A 23,254-nucleotide genomic window follows, 5' to 3' on the forward strand; every position below is an offset into this window, starting at 1 on the left:
AAGACTAAATGTGCTTTTGTAGCTCTCTCAGTTCATGTTTCTTAACATGGTGTAAGTTTGAGCAATATTGAGAATCCAAACACTGTTTGGGGGAGATGTGTGTGGCCCATCTTGTGTGTGTGGCTGTGTGCAGCCATTTCCTGGATCCTACTGACCATCTTATTCCTCAGCATTGCAACTTCTTTTCTGCCCTTTGATGCTGTTGATGCAGTCTGCAGTAACTTAAGTCCAGTCCTATTGCTTCTGACTTGAGATGCTTGCTTATGTCCTATTTAAAAATTATGGATGATGATTAAATGGTCATACATTTGAATGGGTTAATTGCTACAGAGCAAGGAAAGCTGGCCTTCCTTGAAACTTCTTACTGTTCATTTGAAGTTTAAATTATCACAGAAGTCTTATTTGTGTAATGCTTTAATTTCTGCTGTCCAGCCACAGCTTAAAGAGGAAAAGCATGACAAGCAGAGCAAACAAGCAAACCAAGAGGTTCTGCCTGCCAGCTTGCCATGTGTCCTGCAAAATTAATCCTGCAGTTGTCAAGTCCTTGCAATGTGCACAGTACAGCAGTAAGAGCAGTGACTCTGATAGAACTTTTTGTGTGTGCCAACATTGCTTAAACTCAAAAACTTACATCCCTTCAAAAATACCCTTTCAAAGAGAGTAAATACAATCCTTTCAGATTGAAAATACAGAGTGTGAAAAGAATGAAATATGCTTTGTTTTCTTTCTTGGCATGACTGTTCTGTGTTACGTTTTGTGGTGTATTTTGCGAGTTTACAGCAGTTCAGTTAATTGTAGGAAGGGTGGAGGGCATGTGCAGTTCCATTCCAGATGACAGGAATTGTTTGTGCTTTCCGCTGCTGGGTTTGCTAGTGTTGAGGGCTGTGATAACCTGCTGCAAATGTGATTAATTGTAAGATAATTATAACAAGGAAGTAAGGATTGTAAAACTTGCCTGATAGGCTAGAGGGCAGTGGTAGCAAGGAGGTAGAGAGCATCTTTGCCATTTCTCAGTCCCTTCTTCCATGTGGCTTCATCTCAAGTGTCAGTCTGGCCTTATATCAGCTTTTAAAACAGTACCAATATGTACTCACCCCACAAATCTAAATAGAAACTGCAGTAAAGTACTGTGAATTTGGATGGTGAATTAAAAATTAATTTGTCGATTGCTTCAGTGTGTGCAGCAAAACCAGCAATTTTATTTCTAATACACCAAACTTCATTTAAGACAATATGGAACAAAGCTTTTTTGTTTTTAAGAATCACAGGGTGATCGTAATGGTTAAACAGTCATGTTACAGTAGACTTGAAACTAACACCTCTGAGAAGTGTGAAAACCAGTTAAGTGTGAAGGGTCCTGTCCTGAAAAGCTCAGCACACCGATCCCTGAATGCTTAGACTATCCACACAAGATCTTCAACATTATATTTATGAAGGAAAACAAAAAAGGTGCGTAAAACAAGTGTATATACAAATACAGTAGGTATTTGGAGATGGTGGTGGTAAAGATTATTGTAAGAATGGACTTTTTGGTCTTGAGTTTACGCTCCTTGGATGATAGAGAATGATACTGAGAATTCAAAAGACAATCACAGAACTGAGCCGCAGGTTAGAAAGTGTGATACTTGAAAATTTCTCCTTGCAAAGGAGATGAGTAAAAGGCAGTTTCTCTTTTTTTCTTCCTTCTATTTCTCTTTTCCCTTGGCAAGGGAAGCCGCTGGAGCTTGCATCTTTCCATGTTTTATTGCCCAAAGTAGCTACCAGAAGTGTTTGCTCCTTCTGCAGCCAAATTTTTGATGACAAATGTGGAGGCAGGCATCCCAGCTGTGTGTATCTTGTCCCGAGTGCAGGCCTGCCAAGCCCTTAGCCTGCCAACCTCTTGCCCTTCTTGTGTGACATGCTGAGTCAGCTCACTGTGGTCTGGACAGGACTTCGTGATCAGATTCAGAGGCTTTGAACCATTCCCTGCCAAAACCCACCCCAAACCAAACAAAAAAAAAAACCCCGAACAACAATAAAAAAAACCCAAAAAACCCAACCAACCAAACCTCCCACCAAACAAGCAAAAAACAAACAAACAAACAAACAAAAAAACCAAAAAAAAAAACCAGTATGCCAGTATGTGGGTCATATCCCACCCACACTGCCAGTATTTCAGGAGTTGCCTCAGCTGCCTGAGGCACTGTGCCAGAGAGCATTGGCACTACTACCAGAATTTCTTTACTTTAGTAGAGACTTTCTTTACTTTGGTAGGTGGACCAAAAAAGCATGAGCAATGTTTGTGATGTACCTCTCCAGTTTTGTCTGTGGTTTCTGTTGGCCGAGTGAGCACTTGGCACCTTTACTATGCTTTGAATACTACCTAAGAAAAACTGAAAAATGCTGGAATATTAATTTCATGTGTCTCCAAGTTGGTAGTTTTTTTGTCTGCAGATGATTTGGTGAGGGATCCACAACCTAAAACGTGTGTCTTAATAGGCTTAAACAAGCTACAGCACCTCTTAGTGGTGGGAAAATATATAATTCTATGGCTTTGCAAGTGAGAAAAATGGAAAATTTTAAGGGAACTTGTACTTTAAATAAAAGACATAGAGCTGTTCTGGGGTTGGGTATTAATTTCAGTTCCTAATGAATGTTAGTGTTGGTTACTAACTTCCCAGTCAATTCAGCATGTTGCACATTGTTAAATAAATACTGCATGTGCAAATAATGACTTGCTACTTTTGAGCCTTCAGCAGATCTTCATCCTCAGTATGGTCAAAAGTCTCACTATACAGATGAAGCTACAGCATTGGAATTTCTATCTGTCATCTTTAAGATGTTGACCCAAGCTCTTTAACAGTGAGAGATGAAGTTTGTACCTGTGGGCAGGAAGTAGGGAAGGCACACACTGTGCAGTGAAAGTCTGTGTTGCTTCCTCAGAAGCTTCTCTGTAAGAACTCATGTGATGCAATCTCTCCCACAGAGCAGAGAAGAAAACTCCCCAAAAGTCTCTCCTGCCTGACTATAGGGGTTTTCTTTGCTTTCAATTTAATTTTTGTGTGTGGTGTAGTGATTCCCTTTCCCACTCCCCGCGGAGCTGGCGAAGGGCTGTTCCTGCTGCACATGACACACCAGAATAAGCTGAGGGAGCTGGATCCTGTCAGCCAGGGGAGGTGGCGCTCGGGAGAGATCTAATACCAACTGCAGCTAACTGGAACATTTGCAGAAATGACAGACTTTTATCTGAAGCTCCTAGTAAAACCACAATAAACATCAGTCATAAATTGCAGCAGAGGAATCCCACTAGCATATGCAGGAGGAAATTCACATTAAAACTGGTTAACTGTGGGATAAAATTGTCACTAGCCCCGTGCTGAGGCTGGACTGGATGAGCTCCAAAGCCCCATCCCAAGACAGGTTTTCCTCTGAGTTCACACTGGCTGTTTAGCAAAGACTGAACACTGTGGCTCCAATTGTGAACAGTCTTTAGGTCTCGGGTAATGTAAACCACTCATTGTTTTTATTTTTGTGTGAAATGCCACACATGAGAGAGAATTGCCTTGCCTCTGCCAGTTACTGTAAGTATTCTCTGTATGTTTTGGGTATGTTCTCTTCTTCCTCCCACGTCCTCATTCAGGCATGTAAGCAAAACCCGCCCTCACGCACTGCAAATACCACAATCACATCTGAAAAGCCAAAAGCTACTACAGTAGCAGTTTCAGGGATACATTTTCTCTTCTTATATATGGGAAGCAACTCATTCAAGGGCAGAAGAAAAAAAAAAAAGAAATAAAAAGGAGGTGGTCTTTTCAAACGAGATGAGTCAAGCAGCTTTCAGCAAAAATGTACTTGACTTTTATCTCTGTGTAGCAATAATCTGTCCTCAAGAGACAGAAAGCTGTTTGTTTACCCAGCATTCAGATACGTTTCCATTCCAGCAGTGGAAAAAAATTCTCATACCCATGGTTTTCTATGTTGGTTCACAAAAATACCAGTTCTACTGTTTCACAGTGGTTTAGATCAGAAAGATGCTGCGGTGTAAGCTAGGATGAGCTAGTAGCATAACTACTTACGTGGATTCTGCTGGGCTAAGTAATACATTTTAACTTTCCTTTTCTTCATAAAGTACTGCTCAGAGTACCCTTAATATTGTTTATAAAAGTTCTCGTATCTTAAATAGCATTGCAGTGTGCATCACCCTGTTCCTCAATAGTTTACATTTTGAAATGCACCATATTCACTACGTACGTATTCTATGAGACTCCAGACATACATGTCTGCACGTGTCTGCATGTGAGCGTGTGTACAGCTGGTCCTTCTTTGACTGCAGTGATTTTTATCACACAAAGCAATGCAGCAACGTGACTGTGGCTGACGAGTAGCACAGTATATTACAGTCGCTAACAACCTGCGGTTCAAATAGCGGCTGCTCCAATGACAGCAGAAATGATGTGAAAAGTTACCGATTACCGCAGAATGCCGAGCCCAGCTGCAGGTAAAGCACCATCAGAGTGCAGGGCACAGGGAGCCCCGGCTTTCCCCATGTGGCAGGCACTTCTTGCCCCGTTTCACCGCCTCTCACAGCAGCCTTTTCCGAGCAAAACCCACTTGAGCTGGCAGGCTTGCCCTCTGCTCTGCTTTCCTAGGAGGAACTACCATCAAAAGGAACTTTGACAAAGGTCCACACTTCAGCTCCTGGCAATGGGCTGCTTCCCAGGATAATGGGAAGGTGTGTACAATTCGAGTAAACAAATACATGACCTGTGGCCAAACACTGATGACTTTTCAGTCTGATGATTGGTTTGTAAAGGTTTCCTATTCCCGTACTTGAGCTCATATAACATGATGAAATACTAATTGAATTTAGTGTGGGGAAATACTTAAAGGTCGCTGGATTTTGAAGATGTGTTTTGGAAATGGATAGATGAAAAATTTGCAGCCAGAGGTAGACTTTCTGACTTCTGCCTTCATTTTGGTGGGTTTTTTTCTTAACTTTTTCTCAGTTCTTTAATTCCCTTAATTGGTTTGCCTAATTCATTATTCAGAGCTACATAGTTAGCATTTTACTATATATGCTGCAGGTTTGGTGCTAATATAATGAGGTATAGGTGATCAGCTGAACTGAGACCCTGTGCCCATCTATCTGACCAAGGTCAGCTTCTTGACTAGATGTTATGCAGTTTGTCCAGTATAACTGATGGCCTTTAAATAAGTTTATTTGAACCAGAACTTGCACTTTTTTTTGACCTGACAAGTCTTCAGCTCCTACGTTTTCCCAAAGTAAAGACGATTTCACGGCAATTTTTAGTTTGCAAAAAGGTAGTCTTCACATCCACTGCTCCTTTTGTGGAAGCTGTTACACAGGAATGGGCTAAGTTTTATAAAATTAGCATTTTTCTTCTCTTGCTTATCATCGTGAGTTTGCAAAGAGAATGCATCCTGACTTTTGCCAAGTTGCACCAGTGCATGAGCAGTGAAGTACCAGTGGGTGTCAGCATTGGGGAGCTTTTGGGGAGGGAAGAGTGAGGGGCAAGGCTGGGCAGAAGTGCCACGTTCACCACCAGCAACGGAATTGTCTGAGCTTTCCATACATCCCAGGAGCACGAAACTCATCTTCCCCCAGGCAGACGTGCATGTGGCAGTAAAGCATTTGTAAGCACAAAGTGCGATTGTTTTCACGGGGGAGCCCCGGCATCCCCAGCCCTGGGGTCAGGCTTGCAGGGATGGACATATTGGGCAGGCAGGATCCAGAGGATAACACTGACAAATGCCAATATTTGTGCTGGCAGTGTCACAGCACACCTGCACCAGTTGGGGTATAGGATTCCGGGCAGTGTGAAAGTCCAACCCAGAGTGGCACTTTGGCCCTATGGGCTGGGTTCAGCTTCCTAATCTCTGTCTGGAAGCTGTCAGACGTGCAACTTCCCCAGCCTCCCAGCATCTCCCCCACAGCCAACATGGGCTGAACGTGCTGCTCAACAGCCAGACGTGATTTCACAGCCCCTCTTTCCTCCAGTGACAGGCTCCTAGATGATGTCTGTCACCAACACACCTGAAAAGACCATCTCTTGCTTTTGACCCAGAGGCAGTCCATCAAACCAGAACACATCCCATGGGTAGGTCTTTTATATCTTTGGAGCAATATTTCTTGTGTTCTTCAGCCCTGAGCAACTAGTGAGCTGAAAATAAATAAATAAATAAATACATAAATATTAAAAATCTTAGCATGGCAAGTGAGAAAGCTTCTGTGACAAACTTATGGGATAAAGCAATATTGGCAGACATCACCTGGGAATTAGTGTCTTAAAAAAAAGGACTTTTTCATAATGCCTTGCTTCATAATTAGTTCCAAACTCGGCATGATCACAGCTGCCAAGAAAGAAAAATTGCTCATGTTTAATTTAGAGCTACTCATATGTTTCCCAGCTAAATTAAACCAAAGCCAAACCGGGGAATTTGGAAACCACTAAAAATAAGGGGAACTCTGGAGTGCTTAACAATTACTTCCTCATAAGACATGCCCAAGAGGAAGAGAGGTGCTTTTCAGTCATGGAGCTGCTCTCCTAAGCATGAGGAGGATCATGCTTTCCTTCCTCTGCTTCCTGATACATGTGCTTCAGGATGAGACAACTTGTAAGTAAGGGCTTTTTGCTCTTTTCCTGTATGGGAAGGGAGGTGGGGGTGGGAGGAGAGGGCTTGTTATTGAATTTTTAAATGAGTCAAGAAATCTCTGTATCCTTTTGTGGGTTTCAAAAGCCATTCACTTTCAAATTAGTTTATTATTTTATCTTTCCAGGTTCTGAAATGTAGATAAAATGAATATGTTGCCCATTAAATGTTTTCATGGCCATATTACTAGTTTCAGTTCAGTCAGTAAAGTCTTGTCTGATTCTGTGATATGCCAGGGTAAAAGCTGCTGTCAACTGGGTTGCAAAACCCACAAAAATAATACAGTTTGAATAATTCAGAGAGATTGTTAACTGAATCTGTTATAGTAATGTTGCGGTTTGAAAAGAGGTAATCTTGAAAACTGTCAGGCAGTTTTTCCCGTGGTATAGACAGAAAAAGCACTGAATTTCAGGTTGTTTATTAGGCAGGAGCTGGTAAAGATGACTGTGGCAACAGTTAAAAGAACTATAATCTCTTCAGGTTAAAGCTGAATTGTGGAGTAGAGTGAAAGGGCTTTTGAGTATTGACTTTTAAGTATTGATGGGGCTTCTTACTGCAGGCTCTGTGAATAGATCCGAAGGGTTTGCTTCCTGGGATATGCAGGAGGCATCTTTCACAGCAGAAAACTCACTAAGGAAAAATATACCAACAAACCAAGAAAAAAATTTAAAAGAGAAAGAAAATAACAACAAACAAACCCAAAACAAACAGCAAAAAACCCCTCCTCCAAACACTTAGACCACATAAAAGTACTCATTTCATAGTTCTAAATGTGTTTCTTCTGTAACTGCTTGATTTCGTGACTTGGAAAGTTTTGAATGTGGGATCCAGAAGATTTAATTTCCCTGTGGTCTGCTAGTCATGAAACTAAATGGAACTGTATCAATACCCTCTGATTCCAACACGGTGGAGTGTGCCTGTGACAAACACGTTATGTTATCATTCCTTCCTATCCACAGCACTTTTAGTTTTGGAGAACCAAGACCTGCAAGATTCGATTAAGCCGCAGAAGGTAGAGTTCCATTCGTTAAATTTCAACACCACTTTGCATTGGCAGCCTGGGTGGGCCAGAGAGGCGAGAGATGCGCTCTACTTTGTGCAGTATAAAGTGTAAGTACCTGGGCCTCCCACTCTGCTGGGGCTTAGCCCTGCTGGGCACATCAAAATCATTTCTCAGCTGACAGGGTGCTCTCATTCCTGGGGAGCAGCCGTGTCCTGCTTGGCTGCCAGCTCTCAGTTGTTTCTGCACTTATCAATCCCATGGAGGTGCAGTCAAGCAGCACAAGGCAGGCAAGGAATAAGCACCTCCAGCACTATGCTCTGCACCCTCACAGCACCAAGGATTTGAAGCAAAATGTAGTTTGCAGGGGACCTCTGAAAGTCACTGGGTCCAGCCACCTGCTTGAAGAAGGCCTAAGTAGGTCAAGTTCTTCTGTAATAGAACATTTAAGGAATTTCAGTGACCTACCTCATCCACGGCACTGCCTCAGGGTGCCTTGCATGGAAAGATGGAGGCAGCAATAGGGGCTGGTCTTCAGGGTCTGCTCCCATCCCTGGCACACTGGTGAGTGCCTGAAATCATTATTGCCCTTGAGAAATTGTTTGGTGAAATCCAGCATTCTGCCCATCACTGAACAAATTAGCTAAGGCAAAGCTTGCCCACCTCTCCCGTGGGGCAACAAAGAGATGGCGTCCTACAGGGCTGGTGAGCCATGTCTCTGCTTTAGACTTCTTTCAAAAAAGACAGAAACCTTGTGCTCCCAAATGCCCATTAAATCAACCTTCTCTGTCATCAAATTGAAGGCAGGTAATTTCCGTGGCAGGACGCTTGTCAGTGCCACGAGAGTGAAACAGATGGCTACGAATCTCCATGGACACAGGCAGTGACCCCTAAAGTTTACATCCTTCCTCTTCTTCCCCCATAGGTATGGGCAGAGCACATGGCAAAACAAAGACGAGTGCTGGGGGATTTCAAGCCATGTCTGTGACCTAACACATGAGACCTCTGACATCCAGGAGCCTTACTACAGCAGAGTGAGAGCAGCCTTGGCTGGTGTCTATTCCAGCTGGAGCCTCAGCTGCAGATTCACTCCTTGGCGAGAAAGTAAGTACAAACATACGTGTCCCCCAGGAAGGAGTCTGATCTTCTGTGGCAAGGAAGGCATCATTTCTGCTCACAGCTTGCAAACATGAGTAATCCTTTTCTAGCCACAAAGCTGTATGTAAAGAAGTGAGTCAATAGCTCTCAGGTGAAGTGTTATGCCAACACTTGAAAGGCAAACAATTATAGCTAAATAGCCATTTACCAGTAATTAGAAGATCAAAAGATCTCTTTAATTCAAACCTTTCCTCTGGGCATGGAAATACACAAATTATTTTAAGGCATTTTTGGAGCTGCTGGAAGGACAGGACTCAGGACAATAAAAAAGGAAGCATTTTTTTTCTTTGGTGGGAGAAGAGAGAAGAGAGCTGTGTGGTGTGTAGCCACTAGTCTTCTCACATGTATGTGTTATCCTGACTGCAGGAAAGGACACGTGCAAAGCTTGTGGTTAGCACTGTCATTATAGTGCCACAGTATGTTAGAAATTGAGGACTGGCCCAACTCTGAACAGTAGCAGTCTACCTACCAGTCAGTTCACCTTGAATTAACCCCTTTTCTCTCACTGGCCAATGCAGAATGAAATTGTCAGTGTGGGTCGTTTCACAGCCCCATAATGCAAACTACCTTGAGCCTCCTGCACAGATGAAACCACAAACTTCACAAGCCACAGCAGCACCTTGCAGCAAAACCAGAACATCTTTCCCTGTGCCACCTACTCCGGATACTTTTCCACCAACTCTGGATACATTTGTGTGGCAGCTGCTGCAATGTGTCCCCACATTCCTGGTGCTGCACACACATGTATGCAGGCACTAGCTTGTTAGCCAAGCCGATTGCAAAATATTTGAAAGTGTCGATATAAACCGCATCCTTGCCATAGCTGAAATGGCTCAAATGGATGTTTTGTGCAGTCCAAGCACAAAGACAAATACAAGGGAGAAAGAAAATCAGGGAAATTTTGGAATTTTGCTTGACCAGTCAGCATTTAACAATATCAGCTCTAAGGGATTTAAAAAAGTTTGGCTCAAAGATAGATTTACAAATGCAGGAAATGTCACCTCCAAAACAGCAATTACCAAACCAAATAAACACCAAGAAATAAGAATTTATGGAGTGTCCCTTGAGGAGTAAATACAGCATAATATATAATTGGTAACATGAACATTTGTTGAATGGATTCAAATTGCATTCTAGGAAATACTATTTATAAGAAATAATTGTGTCTATAGCTTTGGGGTTTTTTTTCCATAGCTGTGATAGGACCTCCAACGGTAACTGTGGCTCATGGCAACAAATCCATAACAGTAAAGCTCCAGGCTCCACGTTCTCCTTATAAAAGGAAGAGAGGCAGCACAATACCAATGACAAATTATTATGATCTGCTGTATCAAGTCTTCATAATAAACAACTTGCTAGATGAGGTAAGAGTACCTTCAGATATGAACCCTTTACCATTGAAAAGCCAGAAAATTGTGGGCACTTGTCATCTTACTATTGAAACTGTCTTCTGGGATTGTGAGAGCAGCGATGACCATGCAAATGTTTGAGAACAAAGTAGGCTTACTTTTCAGGAACAGAATTTGATGGAATTGAGTTGTAATTCCTCCTTGTATTATTTTCCATCCACTTAACACTTCTAAATCTATGACCTATTTTAAAAAAAATTGGGACAGGAGAGGAATTTGGTGAGGGGAGGAGGGAATTTTCTTTAAAAAGCAGAAATAAATAATTAATGCTGTTGGGTTTGTGCAAGTTCATGTGCTGTTCTGCATCCTCTGTTCTCATCAAACTTTACTCACAGACACACATGCTAGGGAAATGTGCTTGACTGGCTCTTTTTTCTCCACTCTATGTGAAGCAACACAGGGTCCTGGTGTATGAAGGGAAAGAGAAGGTTGTTGAAGTACAAGACTTGAGGCCTGGAGTCAGCTACTGCATTGTGGCTAAAATGTACATGCCAATGCTGGACCACAGCAGTGCCTACAGCAACAGGCAATGTACGGTGCTGCAGTGACAGGGGTGGCACCTCTGAGACAGGTAAGTCACTGGCTGAAACTGGAGATGCTTCTGGAAGTCAAGATCCATCTCCTCACCAAAGGTACATACTCCCCAAAAGCAGAGGAAAAAAAGTGTGTGGTGGAAACTGCCATCCCACATGACAATATTAGCTGGAGTACTCACATAATCTCAGATACACACCAGTAAGAATGATAAGACCAAGATGATTAGGAGAAAGGGATAGATAATTATTTGCATGCTGGCACTGTCCTCAGAAATATCTGCTTCTTCCCTTTCTCTAAACAGTCGCACATATTATAGTTAAATAGTTATACATAGCATGGCTTTCAAAACTTTTTTCTCTGTCAACTAATAATTAATTAGCATAATGAGTGATCTCCAACGTCATTAACATGCAATTCTCCTGCAAGTTCTGCCAGCCTTTTCTGCTCAGGAATTGATCTGACTGATTAATTAAAATTAGCCTGTCCCCTTTTCATGGCCACTCTTCAGTGTAGTGTGTTTAAAAATAAATCAGTTATCAAACGTCGTAAGTTCTGATGGGCCAAAATCCAAGAGTTATCTCCATTAGCTGATCTAAAAAATCTGGGGTTTTACTTCTCTCAATCACTAGGCTATTGTTACATATCATATGTCTAGCCAAAAGATTTGTTATCAATCCTGCCTTGCAGGTGCAAAGGCATGGAGAGTACAAAGACCTAACCCAAACTTGACTTCATTGGAATTGGCCTTAGCAAGCTAAGATTTGGGGTAACAGAAGAAAACTGGAAAAACATAAATGTAAACCTGAGCTTCTGTTCTCAGTTCTGTATTCTAAAACCACAGAAGTTTTCCTTTCTTCTCCCTCATAATATGATATGTGTCATTGGTGTCTCTTGAGTTTTGGTCAGTTTAGGCTAATGAGGGAGTCACTTTCTAGGGGATTTTCCTCCTTTTTTTTTTTTTTTTTGCTTTCCCTGCACTGTAAAGAGTGGAAACAACCTACAGAGGGACAGGACAGATGAAGGTGAATGGCATGTGTTGAATGTCAGTTCAGTTTAATACCATCCAGCTTAAATGCACATGCCAGCAGCAATTCTCTTCTCTTCCCCATTACAGGGATAATGGCAGAAGATGCCTTCCATCATAGCTCCAGCTGTAAATCAATATCTGCTGTCTGGAATACACACTTGGATACTTTTTAAACTAATCTTTGCTGCATCAAATTATTTGATTCATCACAATCATTTTATGCTACATAAAGGTCAAGGATTCTTTGTATGTCTTGTATAACAATTTATATTTGCATTTTCAAAGGAAACACACTTGTAATATAAAAATAAAACTATGAAAAAAGTCTTCATGAAAATATCCTTAAGATGGCTTCTAGCAGTTTTTTATTTTAAATCTTGAAATTAAAATGCAATCTATAAAATAGAAGTTTCAGATACTTTATGTTTTCTATAGTGATTACTACAGAAAATGAAAAAAGAATCCTTTCTTTAAAATAAGAAATGTACAATACCAGAGTAATTCCATGCTCACAGTGTCTTTATAGTACTCTCAACATATTATTTTGGACAGTGAAACCAGTATGTGATTAGCCAGGAATGCATGTAAACTAAAACAGGAAAGATCCTCTGTTCCATTCAGTGGAAGACAGTTAAAGGGAAGAGAACCTCAGCAAGTTTGCTGATGAAACAGAACTGTGGGGAGTGGCTGACAAACCAGAAGGCTGTGCTGTGGGACCTTGATAGCTGGAAAACTGGGTGAAGAGAAACTTGATGAGGTTCAACAGCGCCGAGTGTAGGGTCCTCCACCAGGGGACGAATAACCCCAAGTATCAGCACAGGCTGGGGGCTGAGCTCCTAGAGAGCAGCTTGGTAGAGAAGAACCTGGGAGTCTTGGTGGATGACCATGAGCTGGCAGCGCCCATGTGGCCAGGAGGCCAAATGGTATCCTGGGGTCCACTGGGAAGAGTAAGGCCAGCAGGTCAAGGGAGATGGTCCTGACCCTCTACTCAGCCCTAGTGAGGCCATATATGGAGTGCTGTGTCCACCTCTGGGCTCCTCAGTACAAGAAAGGCAAGATGTGACTGGAGATGGTCCAGTGGGGAACCACAAAGATGATGAGGGTTCTGGAGCATCTCTTTTGTAAGAAGCATCTGAGGCAGTTGAGTCTGTTAGTCTAGAGAAGAGAAGACAGAAGGGATCTCATTAATGCATGTAAATATCTCAACGGTGGGTGCCAAGAGGATGGTGCCACACTCTTCAGTGGTGCCCAGTGACAGGAATGGCCATAGGCTAAACCACAAGAACTTTCACTTCAACATGAGGGAAAGCTTCCTTACATGGAGGGTGGCAGAGCACTGAAAGAGTCTGCCCGGGGAGGCCATGGAGTTTCACTCTCTGGAGACATTCTAACCCACCTGGGCATGTTCCTGTGTCACATCTAGGTAGCCCTGCCTGGGCTGGGGGATGGACTGAATGATTTCCAGAGGTCCCTTTCAGACCTAAAAATTCTGTAATTCTGTGACTTCTATTTCAGCCATTTCACAGTAAATGGTGTCTGATTGCTAACCACTACCTTTGATTTCTAATGATTTTAGCCCTTAATCATACAAGGGAAAAATTGCTTAGGCAAGGTCTGGGTAGTGACTCACTAAGCCACGCCAGAAGGGAGAGGTGAAATAGCTTTTCCAGATCTGCAAGGTCTGTAAGTAATGAGAATCTTAGTACTTCACCGTGTTCTGTTACTGCAGATTAAATGACAGGAGGTGAGAGTGGCCAAGACACAAAAGCAAGCAAGCCCTGGGAAAAATGGAGGTCCCAGCTACATAATCACTATCCACTTTTCCCTTAATTCAGATACATAAAGGTGGATCAATTCAGTTTAAGTAACAGACCTTGAGTTCTGAAAGCAGTTTTCATGGTCTGTCACTAGCACCTCCCCTGGAGGCATCAGAGCTGAGAGTTGCATCAGGATACTGGCAGTAGGCATTTGGGAAAAGGCTGTGTTTAAGGAAGTAAATGCTGGTCACTCTTGCCTTTAACAAAATAAGAGAGATCATTACATAATAAATATTTCCACCACCTGATTCTAATACACTATATATTTGAACAACTAGGTTTGCAGACATCCAGCCATATCCACACATCTAATCCATAAAACCAGGTTTCTTTCACCACATTTCCCTTTTTGCTCCTTTCTCAATTCTTTCAATTGCTTTGCCCACTCATATCCCATAGTTTCTTTATTTAGGTAAGATATTTTTGAGAAGCAAGCGTTTAAATCTCTGTGCGATACCTGGTCCCAAGACAAGTGTGAGATCCTGCCGTTCATCTTGCACTGGCCAGAAAACCTGTCCAGGCTAACAACTAAGAATAAAAAATAGTCTATCTTGTATTCAGCAGTGGGTTGTCACAGCTGCATCGCCTTGTCGGTTATCACAGCCTGGAAACAGTATCCATAGTACTTGAAGTTCTTTCTCAAATTCACTTATTTCCTTAGGGAAGTTTGTGTTGCCATCATTACACAAAGATAAAACTTTATCAGAGAACAGATTCTGACAGTTCCAGATACTGTATCTATGTCAGATGCAGAGGATGAAACTGTTCTATAGAAAACATTGAAAAATAAAAAAGAGAGAGAGAAAAAAGAAGAGGCTGAGCCACAGGAGTACCTGAACTATTCAGACCTATCTAGAAATACAGTAGCTACCGTGTTAAGGGTCTATGAAGACATTTGAAATCTGAAAGTTTTCCAATTTGATAAAATTATAAAAAATGTGCAGCTTGTATGCTGGGAAACACAATAAAAGATCTGAAGAAGTCTTGCACAGTTGTGTGCTAAGCTGTGGGCTAACCAGATTTCACTTCCTCAGCAACAACACAGGCTTACAGAAAGCAGTGCAAGAGTTGCAGGAATCCAGTTCCATTCTGATAGTACCATGACTTATTTCTGCCAACCCCATGATGTTCTGCAAAAGCAAATTTTCCCTTTCCATTTGAAATGCAAATTTTCTTTCAATGCTCTTCTGACACATCATTTTACTGGGGAAGGGTTTGGTAGAATGACTTGTGCTGTATTTTTTTCTCCTCTAAGGCTGAGTGATCTGCACCCACAGCTTCTGTTAATGCTGTTACTTTAAAAAACAACTTATTGTGCCTTAGACTGCATGCTGCACTGCTGTTTATAACTCCACGAGGGTAGAATGGAGAAAGAATTCTCTTAACTATAACTGGGACTTTCCTGCTGACAAGTCAGTTTGGAAATACCTGGAAGAGTGAGTTCTAGCCCTCCTTTCTCTTTCTTCTTATGGGAACAAGCAAACCCACAAGCTGTGGGTCCACACCTCTAGAACTACCCAAGCTGGCACACAGCTCCACAGGGAATTTGCATGTGCACACCATTTGGTTCAGGATGCTTTCACATTGTTGGCTTGGCTCCTTCTCACAAAAAGTTTGCAAGACCCCGCTGAAAACATTCGTCTCTTGTTATTTTGGTCACTTACACAGCAGGCATTTTCTAACCAAGAGCCAAATGCTAGCTTCTGTTTAGGAAAGAGAAGTGCTGACTTCTAGGGCCATGGCACTGGGAGGAAAAGATCAAGCAGTGTAACAAAAGCAGGACTTCAGACCAATTCTGTGAACTGTCCCCTGCCCTGTTGCTGAGGGATGTCTGCAGTCACAGCCTGTCACCATGGCCTCATCAGGCCAAGCCTCTCTGTCATGGCTGCGGGTCCTGCCAACAAGAAATAGATATTATTTCTTTTAGAATTTGCAGCAGCTGTAGAGTTTTTTGTGAAGTGGAACCCATACCACAAAGGGCCTACCCTTCTGTCTTTCATGACTTTGCTGGAACATATCTCATCTGCCAGGTAGAATAAGAGCTTATCTCCTACTATAAATGGATTCAATTTCCCATTCTGCTGGAACTCAGAAGAGCAATATTCAGCTACCAGAAATTCAAGAACAGGCCTCCAGAAAAGCTGATAGAGCAACAGCAATGAACCAGATGCTCCAGCCTTATAAATTAGGAGAAGATTATGCATAGCCAGCTGTACCATATAAATGCCTTGTTTTATAGGATACCATGGTCCTTGGTGTTTGTCATATGGTGCAGCATCTGGCCAGTCCCATTCATACCTCCCATGTATCTGCTTTAATCAGATATGGACCTGGGGTTTACACACTTGCATGGCTTATCTCAGCTAAGAACCACTTTGTGTCTCAGGGTGGAGTTCTGTTTGAAATGACATTGACTTCTGCCACAGATCTGTTAGACATTAGCAAGTATTCCAGACTGCAGGGAATTAATCATATAGAGGTGGGGTTTTCTCTGGATTTCAACATTTGCTACAAAGATCAAAGAGACTAATAAGTAAAACCTGTTTTAAAAAATAAATAAAAGGAGAAATCTCAAACTCCTGAGTATTAGTTTGTCACAAAGGACACAGGACACAAAACAAGGGTACTTTCCACTGAGAAGGGAAGGGAAAAAAATGACACTGGCATTCATGATCAGGAAAGTTACAGTCACCTTGGCAACCTGTTTTCAGAATTTTTTGCAAAAGGTTTCCAAAGAAAGAAAAAAATCCTTTTAAATCTAATTCCCAAAATTATGAAGTCACAGGTTGTTTTGTTGTGTTACATGTTTACTCCACTGAAAACCCATTTAAAGAAGTCATTGCTACCAGAATTTTGGCTTGAGATGGGGAAAAAATAGGAAGCTTGAGCCCCAGTGCTTACAAGGAAAGGAATACTTGGAGAAGTTCCATCATCTGAGGTAAATACTGCAGACAGTTTTAAATTTTTAAGCATTTTGCTCTTTTCTAAGGCATTGGGGCCCTGATGCTGAGTTGCCTAAATACCCTTCATAAAGACAAAATGCAGCCCAGGAATATCACACTGAGGACCAGACTCTTCAGAAATGTCCTTACTTATAAACACAGGAACAGGATGACAATGAAGAACCATTGTGCTAATTGTTATACCCACAAAAGAGCATCAGAAAAACTGTTACTGAGTTAATTTATTTATTTCAGGCAATGTCCTGCTAATACTTTTTTTTTTTTCTTTTTTTGGGTGTAAGAAATCACAAATCATACCAATTTCCAAGAAAGCTCTTGTTTTTCATTTTTACAACAGAGGAATATTTTTTAACAGTGCTTGTTAGGTGACACTGAGTTTGTTGAATAGCTGACAAGAACATGATTCTTATAGGGCTAAGGTCTTATTTCTAGGCTAACTTTTTAATATAAATTATTATATTTGGAAGAATAAAGCTCCTAAAAGATATCAGCAAAAACAATAAACAATAGTCTTGTCTTTGTTAAATCAAACTTAAACACTTCCAGAGGGTCTGTGAAAACATGCCCTGAGTGGAATGAGACTAACAGACACAAACCTGGAGAAGAAACTACTGGAAAACACAGAAAATGAAAGAAAGTGCACATAGACGGGCTGGGAAGCAGCATTAGAGCAGAAATGTGTATTTCACCAAGCATACAAAATAGGAGCAAAATGATTTGACCAACATCACAGACATCAAGCAGTTTCCGCCTTGGAAAAGGAGATCCATATTTCTATGGAGCAAAACTATTTCATATATGTCCACAGTCAAGGAGAAGATATACCAATAAGGACAAAACATAGATGTGTTCTGATCAGAGGGACCATTTCAGATATTTCAGCAGAAACCTTAGAGGAAGAAGAGCCATTACAGAGATGATTTCTAAAGCCAGAGAGAGAAACTCATATGTGGTTGGCAGATACAGTGAAGGATCTGCACGAGATCCTCACGTCCTGGGGGTGGCAGCTGAAGTCATGCACACGACATCTGTGCTTGAGTGACTGAAGCTCTACTCCAGTCACTGAAACACTACTGTAGTGTACATAAGCTGGGATATGTACCAGGCATAAGCTGGACCCTGAGGTCATGTGCATTTGATTTGTAGGGTTACATTAAAAAATCTGAAGAGAAAACCTGGTTATGGGCATGAAACAGAAATGAGATAATGTTGATATGTACCCTGGTGTTGCAGGGTACCTTAGGCTCATAGCCTTTCTAGTGCCAAGGATTTTCTCTTTGCCTTTGAATGATCACATTTGTATTTGAATGATCACTTTCCAATTTGAACAATCTTGTGGAAAATGGAGTAGGATGAGTGAAACTCTGGAAAATGAGTGTGAAGAGACTTCAGAAATTGAGATCCCAGTTTTGTACTTCTTTTTATCACATTCATATTGAATACTTGCTTGAAGCTGATTCTCTCACTCAATGAAATACTGCTCCTCTCTTACAAGTACCGTGAAAATTTATGTTAAAAGTACAGAAACTTACTAAATAAATAGTGAAATCCTCTCGGCTGCACGAGATGTGTCATTATGCCATCCCTGAGCACACAAGGACGTTATTTCTGGCCAATTTGCTCCTCACTGGTGTTTGCCACAAAAAGACAGATTTCCCGAAATAACAGGAGACATGGTGATATAAAGTGGGAATGGGAAGAGCTGAGCAGAACATGCCTGGAGCAGGGAAATCCATCTGGGAGATATAGTGAGATCAGTTATTCTGAATGTTCCAGTCATACACCTCCTCGGTCTACAAGCCATGCTATGACCTCAAAAAAGAACCAGAGCCACAAACAAGCAAGAGCAGCTGTGTGATCCTTTCAGTGTGTGCAAACACAGTATTTGTGATGCATTGGAGGACAGCTGGCTTGGGCTGGGAAAAGGTACTTTCCCAAATTTTTGTAACTGCTGTATATTAAAGACAGCTGAAAGCACCAACTCAAATTACCATCAGTTATCTAAAGGAACATTATGCTGTTCATCTTTTTACCGTGACTGACTGTCACAACAAAACTGATTCTGCTACTTCCAGATGAAGTAGGAAAAGTAACATTTCAGAGTGAGGCCATGAACCTGACCAAACAGAAGAGCATTGGTGTAACCAACACCTGGTGATCTGAGGCAGGAAACATGACCTCTCAAGGTCCAAGGATAGCCAGTTATGTTATGGGGTACGGGGGCGAAATAAGCCAAACAGGGTAGGGCAACCTGAATAGCACAGAATCTTCAGCTGATTTTTCCATAGGCCTCTGCCCTGCATATGGAGAATATCAATGAAAACACTTCCAGGAAAATATTTCTAAAGAAAATCCAGAATTTTGCTGAGAGGCAAACATACCACTTATTAAAATATCATTCATAGCGTTTTGTTTTTTGAGTGAAACAATAAAATAAGGTTCTCTGCGGGGAAAAATACTTGTGTCCTTAATTTTCCAGGCTGTGAGATTTCCAATGATATGTCCAAAGTTCCTGGAGTAGGACAGGAATGGAAATTGTCCTTGGCAGTTCTGATCAATCTTTATCTATCACATCCAGTGAGAGCTCATACTGCAATCAGTGTCCTTTGGGAATGCTTTTAGTGAGGTGCTATGTCTCTGAAAGCAGTATAATTCAATATACAATATTCAAGGATCCTGCCTGGAATGCAGCATACACACGTAATCAAAGGGAGGAAGTAAAAAGAGGACATTGCTTTGCACACTCATCAGTCTTACTTCAGGAGTTGATGTTGTTCCAGTCACTCTCAGCTTCTTTGTAATGACAGCCCTGTGATTTCACCAACAGAGACTGACAGTATTAGTGACTGTCTAATCAGTATTACAGTGACAAGAGAACAAAGAGTCTCCCCTGCCTTGGATCAGGCCTCTTCCCTGCTCCAGGGGCTCTGCTCCTGCTCACAATGTGCAAATTTCACAAGTTACACTTCACAACACCTTGTTTCCTTGCTGGGCTGGCTAGAAAAGGAAAAACAACAGCCAAGAAACCTCTGCTGTGTAATCATGAGGGTCCAAACAGCTCACTGAGGTTTACACGCAGCAAACCGAATATTAACTCCCACTCTGCGCTTCATTTCAGCTGGTGAACAGTGCAGAACATGGTGTACCTCCCTGAACAGTCAAGATTAAAAACATCTGTTTAATGCTTATGATCCAAACACCAGTGCTAGTATTTCTAATGAATTTCAAGTCTTGAGCAAGCTGAAGACTGAAGTGATGCAAACAGCAGGCCAAAAGAGGAGACTGGAAGACATTACACCCATGCTATGTAGATAGCAACCTGCAAGGAGCACAACAGAATAGAGAAACTAGCTGCTTATATCATTAAGCATACTGTATTAACCTAATATTTCTTAAGTAGAAGCAAGTTTTGAGGCAGTTATCTAGACCTTTGCAGATTATGTCCTTCCAGCCTTAAAGCATTTCACTTAGCTGGAGAACACCATGGAGAAACTCAACAAGAGGAAGACAGCCCATCCAGTGGGTCCCAGAGCATCCTTGGGATTTGGAGAAGACAGAATGCCCCAAAACTATTATCAGTTTCTTAGTGGGGAATTAGGAGAAAAGAGTGAGGTGGTCACTCTTCCCTCTTGGCCATTTTGCATTTACTGACATGACTCAGGAGGCTTTAAGGGTGTATTTAACCCTTACAAAGCAATTTACTCATAGTTTTGGGCAAGGACTGAGCAAGTACTGGGGAGTGGTATTGGACATAATGGGTGTGGATGACCAAAAGTCTGGGGTTGTATCACAGTTATTTGAGGAGGCTGTGAAGCAGAAGTAGGGACAGATTCCCTGCTTGCTATAGGCTGTGCCAAAATCAGAGCCAGCTTTGACAGTCCAAAGGCTAACTTCACACAATGATACAGGTCATCTTGTTTAGGGGCAGCATTTTAGCCATGGTCTGCATAAAAACACCAGATATGCATATTTCACTACCATATAAGAATCAGAATTACTCTGTAAAGAAAATCTCAATTTGAATACTTCAAGTAGAAAAAAATAATTAAACCACAGTCATAGGGTGTAATTTCATTTTTCATTGATAAGTGTACCTAGCTTGGCAGAGGCCAGTCCTGGAAAAGTACATTTCAGAACTGAGCCTTTAATGAATACTTGAACTCTCCCTTTTTAAAAGAAAATTATAAAAGGGAGAGATCTATTCCTGAAACAAGTCTGCATTACTTTTCTCCGAAGCGGTACATTTCTACTCAGCGCATGCAGCTGTTACTTCACAGATTGGAAAACAAATTAAAGCTGAAAAGAAAATGGCTAAATCTCAAATCCCAAGGCAATATTTTCTAAATAAACCAAGGAACTATAAAAAGAAGTGTGGCTGAAGCATATATGGGATTATACTGACATGTTGTGGCAAGACAGAAGTAATGCAATGCCTTAACCACGGCTGTGACCATCAGCTACTGTGCTATGCTCTTTCCCCTGCTTGAGGAGCAGAGAAGTCTGGGGTCCTCAGCCCCAGACCGAGGACAGGGACAAGGAAACGGAAAAATACATGAGCAAGACATCATCACTGGATCCTTCTAATGTTTCCAACCACGGAGTGTGGAACAGTGAAGTCATTTCCACATCTTAGCATAGAGATATGCAGAGCAGATTGCTTACCCTGTCTGAATCCAGAGCTGGAAACCCTCAATCCACACAGCTGCAGATATGCATTTGGAGGCCTTGAACCTCTGAGCTTTCAGCCAGTTGGAAAGATCTCTCTTTAAAAACAAAAATTAAAATAATTAAAAAAATAATAAAAAAAAAATCCCTGAATGATTCAGTTGAATAATCTTCCCCATATCACTGATACTTTGGGAAAAAAAGTTTAGGCACTAGCTGTGTCCTGAGACATGACACTTTCGGAGGAAAAAGGGCATGCAGAGAAAATAATTAACAGAACTGTGTCAGTGAATAAGCTCCTCAAGCATGGAATCATAAAGCCTTTCCATCTATGGAGTCCCAAGAACCAGTCTTAGTGCTGGAGAGCCACAGCTCATCCTAACCCATGAATAATGTGGTAGGGAGGTAAAGGGTGACATGAACCAAGGCTGACCACCCACAGTTCCACCATGCCATCAGATCACCAGCTGGAGGACTTCTGCACAGTCACTTGGTGCACCTTCTTTCTGGGCCATGAAAAATTTCTGAAACATGGAGCATCTTTGCAGGACCACAAAGACCACAGTCATTTAAACACAAGGCAGCTAGAAGAGCTTATCTTTCCTAGGTAAGAAAAAAACATGTTCCTGTGGGGAATATATCATTCAAAAACTGTTGAGTTCAATGGGAGTTAATAATCTAAATACCCTTAGTTTCAGAGTGTCTTAAATACTTTCATGTACTTATTTTTGTAGTATCCCTGTGAAACAGGGAAGAGCACTAATCCAGTTTGTAAAGGTATTCAGAGGTATTTGTAAAGATGTACAAGCAGTCTCTTTTGAACTAAGTGATTGCTAGGGGTACACAGAAAGCTTGTGGGCAATGCAGGGAATTGGATTTTGTTTTCTGTGATTTTATTGCTAGGGGTACACAGAAAGCTTGTGGGCAATGCAGGGAATTGGATTTTGTTTTCTGTGATTTTAGGACCTCAAATGTTAGACTGCTGTGATACTACCTATCAAACAAAATAATTGTCAAAGTAATACAGGAATGCCAAATTTGAATAGAACTCTTCCTTTGCAATAAAGATACTGGCAGACTTTATATCACAGTCAACAGGTTCAGTGGTTAAAGGTCAGCTGTAAGTGACCGTAAGTGCCAAGTTATTTCAAGGGGAAATATCCATTCTAGCAAGCTGTGTTTCAAAAGATGCAGGAAATTACAGAATGGCTGGCTCAGCAACAGAAAGGATGCTCCCTTCTCTGAGTCAGCCCTAGAATGACTAAAGACCATTCCTCTATTTTTTTATTTTTTTTTTTTCCCCCGCTTGGAAGAAAACACCAAAATTAACTTAGTTGGTTAGAACATGGTGCCAATAATCCAAGGTTGTGGGTTTGATTCCAGTATGGACCATTCACTTGAGAGTTAGACTTGATGATCCTTGTGGACCCCTTTCAATACAGAATATTCTGTGATTCTATTCTATACTACTGGAAAAAAAAGCAGCACGCTTTTTTACTTTTTCCCCCCATGTTCTGTGTTTCAGCAGCAAATGTCAACTCATTTACTACCCAGGCCAGCAAAAATGTAGACACTCAACCTACAGCTTGAGATGTGCTAACCACTGCTACGTCTTGACTTTTTTACCCCTGTTGTAATTTAAAAACAGATTCCTATGTCTACTCTGTGCGAAGGCAATCGAATGAAGCAGCAGCACTTTTGACTGTGCTGAACTTTACATTGAGGTAAAATTAGTTTTGTTATTTCCTGTTATCTTGCACAGTACTTGGCTCCTCAGGCATAGAGAAGTATATAACTAAAGGAGAGCTGTGACTTCTGTAAAAATCCTGCAGTCCACAGGAAATGCCTGTTGTGCCTACTGAGGAAATGTTTTCTGGAATCAAATTATGTCTGCTATTATTATCTGTAGTACAAAGGATATCTTTGTAGTAAAAGGAATAATTTTTCTCTGCCTGCTGGAACCTCACAATGTTGTTTCACATCCCTACAGTTGTCTTGTGTATAATTCTTCTCTTCATCCTGATATA

At 41.4% G+C, this 23,254-nt stretch overlaps 1 protein-coding gene across 1 annotated transcript; it reads left to right on the forward strand.

Annotated features, from left to right (window-relative positions):
- Nucleotides 1-6,313: 6,313 nt before the first annotated feature.
- IL22RA2 (interleukin 22 receptor subunit alpha 2) lies at nucleotides 6,314-12,061 on the forward strand. Its single transcript, XM_066314351.1, has 6 exons — nucleotides 6,314-6,615; nucleotides 7,611-7,761; nucleotides 8,577-8,755; nucleotides 10,004-10,173; nucleotides 10,611-10,789; nucleotides 11,870-12,061. The coding sequence occupies exons 1-5, from the start codon at nucleotides 6,552-6,554 to the stop codon at nucleotides 10,764-10,766; spliced, it is 720 nt and encodes a 239-aa protein (XP_066170448.1). The 5' UTR covers nucleotides 6,314-6,551; the 3' UTR covers nucleotides 10,767-10,789; nucleotides 11,870-12,061.
- Nucleotides 12,062-23,254: the final 11,193 nt, after the last annotated feature.

Source organism: Sylvia atricapilla, chromosome 3 (assembly GCF_009819655.1).
Source record: "Sylvia atricapilla isolate bSylAtr1 chromosome 3, bSylAtr1.pri, whole genome shotgun sequence".
In the NCBI taxonomy this organism is placed as follows: domain Eukaryota; kingdom Metazoa; phylum Chordata; class Aves; order Passeriformes; family Sylviidae; genus Sylvia; species Sylvia atricapilla.

Excerpts from the sequence above, each read along its gene's own strand:
- IL22RA2 (XM_066314351.1), top strand. The coding sequence starts at position 6,552 with ATGAGGAGGATCATGCTTTCCTTCCTCTGCTTCCTGATACATGTGCTT. Across the intron at positions 7,762-8,576 it reads TACTTTGTGCAGTATAAAGT|GTATGGGCAGAGCACATGGC; the intron begins GTAAGTACCTGG and ends CTTCCCCCATAG. Across the intron at positions 8,756-10,003 it reads ATTCACTCCTTGGCGAGAAA|CTGTGATAGGACCTCCAACG; the intron begins GTAAGTACAAAC and ends TTTTTTCCATAG.